The 2159-nt window shown below is 48.4% G+C and overlaps 1 protein-coding gene across 1 annotated transcript; it reads left to right on the forward strand.

The window, feature by feature from the left end:
• Positions 1 to 367: 367 nt before the first annotated feature.
• MEX3C (mex-3 RNA binding family member C) lies at positions 368 to 2153 on the forward strand (the record flags this gene model as incomplete). The annotated part of the gene is made up of 1 exon (XM_009273828.2): positions 368 to 2153. A coding segment is annotated over one exon (1226 nt), but the record flags the coding sequence as incomplete, so codon positions are not given.
• Positions 2154 to 2159: the final 6 nt, after the last annotated feature.

The raw sequence follows: 2159 nt of genomic DNA on the forward strand, positions 1-2159 counted from the left end.
GGGCGCCCAGTCAATGGAAGAAATATAAACCCAGCAGTATTTCTGGGATAACCATGAACATGTCTGTCATAGAGAAAAAGCCGTCCACGTTTATTTACCGTCTAATAGCAATTGAGGAGATGATGGGCTAAACCAGCCCAAGAAACGTTGCTAAAATAGTTTGTGGCCGTGTCAGAGGTCTGTTTGGAAATAATAGGCAGAAGTTGTTACCGCTTTCTCTAGTGTGGGTTGCAGAGAGAAAAAACAGCTGCTTCTGGTTTCACCCTACAGTTTCTTGAAGCTCTCAAACAGCTCAAAATAGACGGCTTTCTTGTGGCTTTCTAAACTTAGATGTCTTGCTAAACTTGCATGTGTTTCCTTTAAACAGGTTGCAAAATAAAAGCACTAAGGGCCAAGACAAATACTTACATTAAGACCCCCGTTCGTGGAGAAGAACCCATCTTTGTTGTCACTGGACGAAAAGAAGACGTAGCCATGGCCAAAAGGGAAATTCTCTCAGCTGCTGAACACTTCTCCATGATCAGAGCGTCACGCAACAAGAACGGTCCTGCCCTGGGAGGCTTGCCATGTACCCCCAACCTGCCGGGTCAGACGACGGTCCAAGTCAGGGTGCCTTACCGTGTAGTTGGGCTGGTGGTCGGACCGAAAGGAGCTACAATCAAAAGAATTCAGCAGCAGACCCATACCTACATAGTCACTCCCAGCAGAGACAAGGAGCCTGTCTTCGAAGTTACGGGAATGCCTGAAAACGTCGACCGTGCGCGCGAGGAGATCGAGATGCATATAGCCATGCGTACCGGGAACTACATTGAGCTGAACGAAGAGAACGATTTCCATTACAACGGTACGGATGTGAGCTTTGAAGGAGGCACTCTCGGATCTGCATGGCTTGCTTCTAATCCTGTCCCTCCTAGCCGCACCAGAATGATTTCTAATTATAGAAATGACAGCTCCAGCTCCTTGGGAAGTGGCTCCACAGATTCCTATTTTGGAAGCAATAGATTGGCTGACTTCAGCCCAACGAGTCCGTTCAGCACAGGCAACTTCTGGTTTGGAGAAACGCTGCCTTCGGTGGGCACGGAAGACCTTGCGGTCGACTCTCCCGCGTATGACTCCTTACCAGCGCCTTCCCAAACCATTTGGACCCCTTTTGAACCTGTAAACCCACTCTCTGGCTTTGGCAGCGACCCTGCTAGTAATGCCAAGCCTCAGCGCCGAGGGAGCCAGCCATCTACCCCTCGCCTGTCGCCCACATTTCCGGAAGGTCTGGATCACCCGCTGGCTAGGAGAGTGCGGAGCGACCCACCTAGCACCGGCCACCAAGCCGGCCTTCCCATATACATCCCCGCTTTCTCCAACGGTACCAACAGCTATTCCTCTTCCAACGGCGGCTCCACGTCCAGCTCGCCCCCCGAGTCGAGACGGAAGCACGACTGCGTGATCTGCTTCGAGAGCGAAGTCATTGCGGCCCTGGTCCCCTGCGGCCACAATCTCTTCTGCATGGAGTGTGCCAACAAAATCTGTGAAAAGGAAACGCCATCGTGTCCCGTTTGCCAGACAGCTGTTACTCAGGCAATCCAAATTCACTCTTAAATATATATAGATATTATTATATACGGACTTTTTAAAACTCTTACAGGCATGGGTGTAATGGTACCCTCTAGTAAACTTCCTAATGAATTCTGACTGTTGGGCTTTCTTGGGATTAGGCTGAAGTTGTTAATAAATTTCTACTTTCTCAAAAGGCTGCTACGGTAACACTAAACCTAGGTGGTCTCTGTCGGGTTCAGTGTAAGCGGATGGCATGTTTAGCAGAGACACATCTGGTGTGATGTTATGGCACAGTGAGGGGAAGTTTTCATCGATTACACAACCGAAAAAAACAAACTTTGCAGGCTTTCTAAAGGATCTCTGTTAAGCGTTTGACTCCTGTGTGCTGGCAGCAATGAACCTCACTGCCTAAACGCAGAAGTACTCGTCTGCCGTGGAGGGTTTGTGGCATTATCAATATATCAAACAACACTTCCAATGCTGCCTTCTTTACACTGCCAGTTCTGAAAAACAGGTTTGGGGAAATCATGTTTGCTTCGTGCGACAACTTACGCCTAATTCTTCAGCATTGCAAATACCTTTTTTTAAAGCATAGTTTGATTTATTGA

The sequence above is a fragment of the Aptenodytes forsteri genome, unplaced genomic scaffold, assembly GCF_000699145.1.
Source record: "Aptenodytes forsteri isolate BGI_AS27 unplaced genomic scaffold, ASM69914v1 Scaffold31, whole genome shotgun sequence".
NCBI classification, from domain to species: domain Eukaryota; kingdom Metazoa; phylum Chordata; class Aves; order Sphenisciformes; family Spheniscidae; genus Aptenodytes; species Aptenodytes forsteri.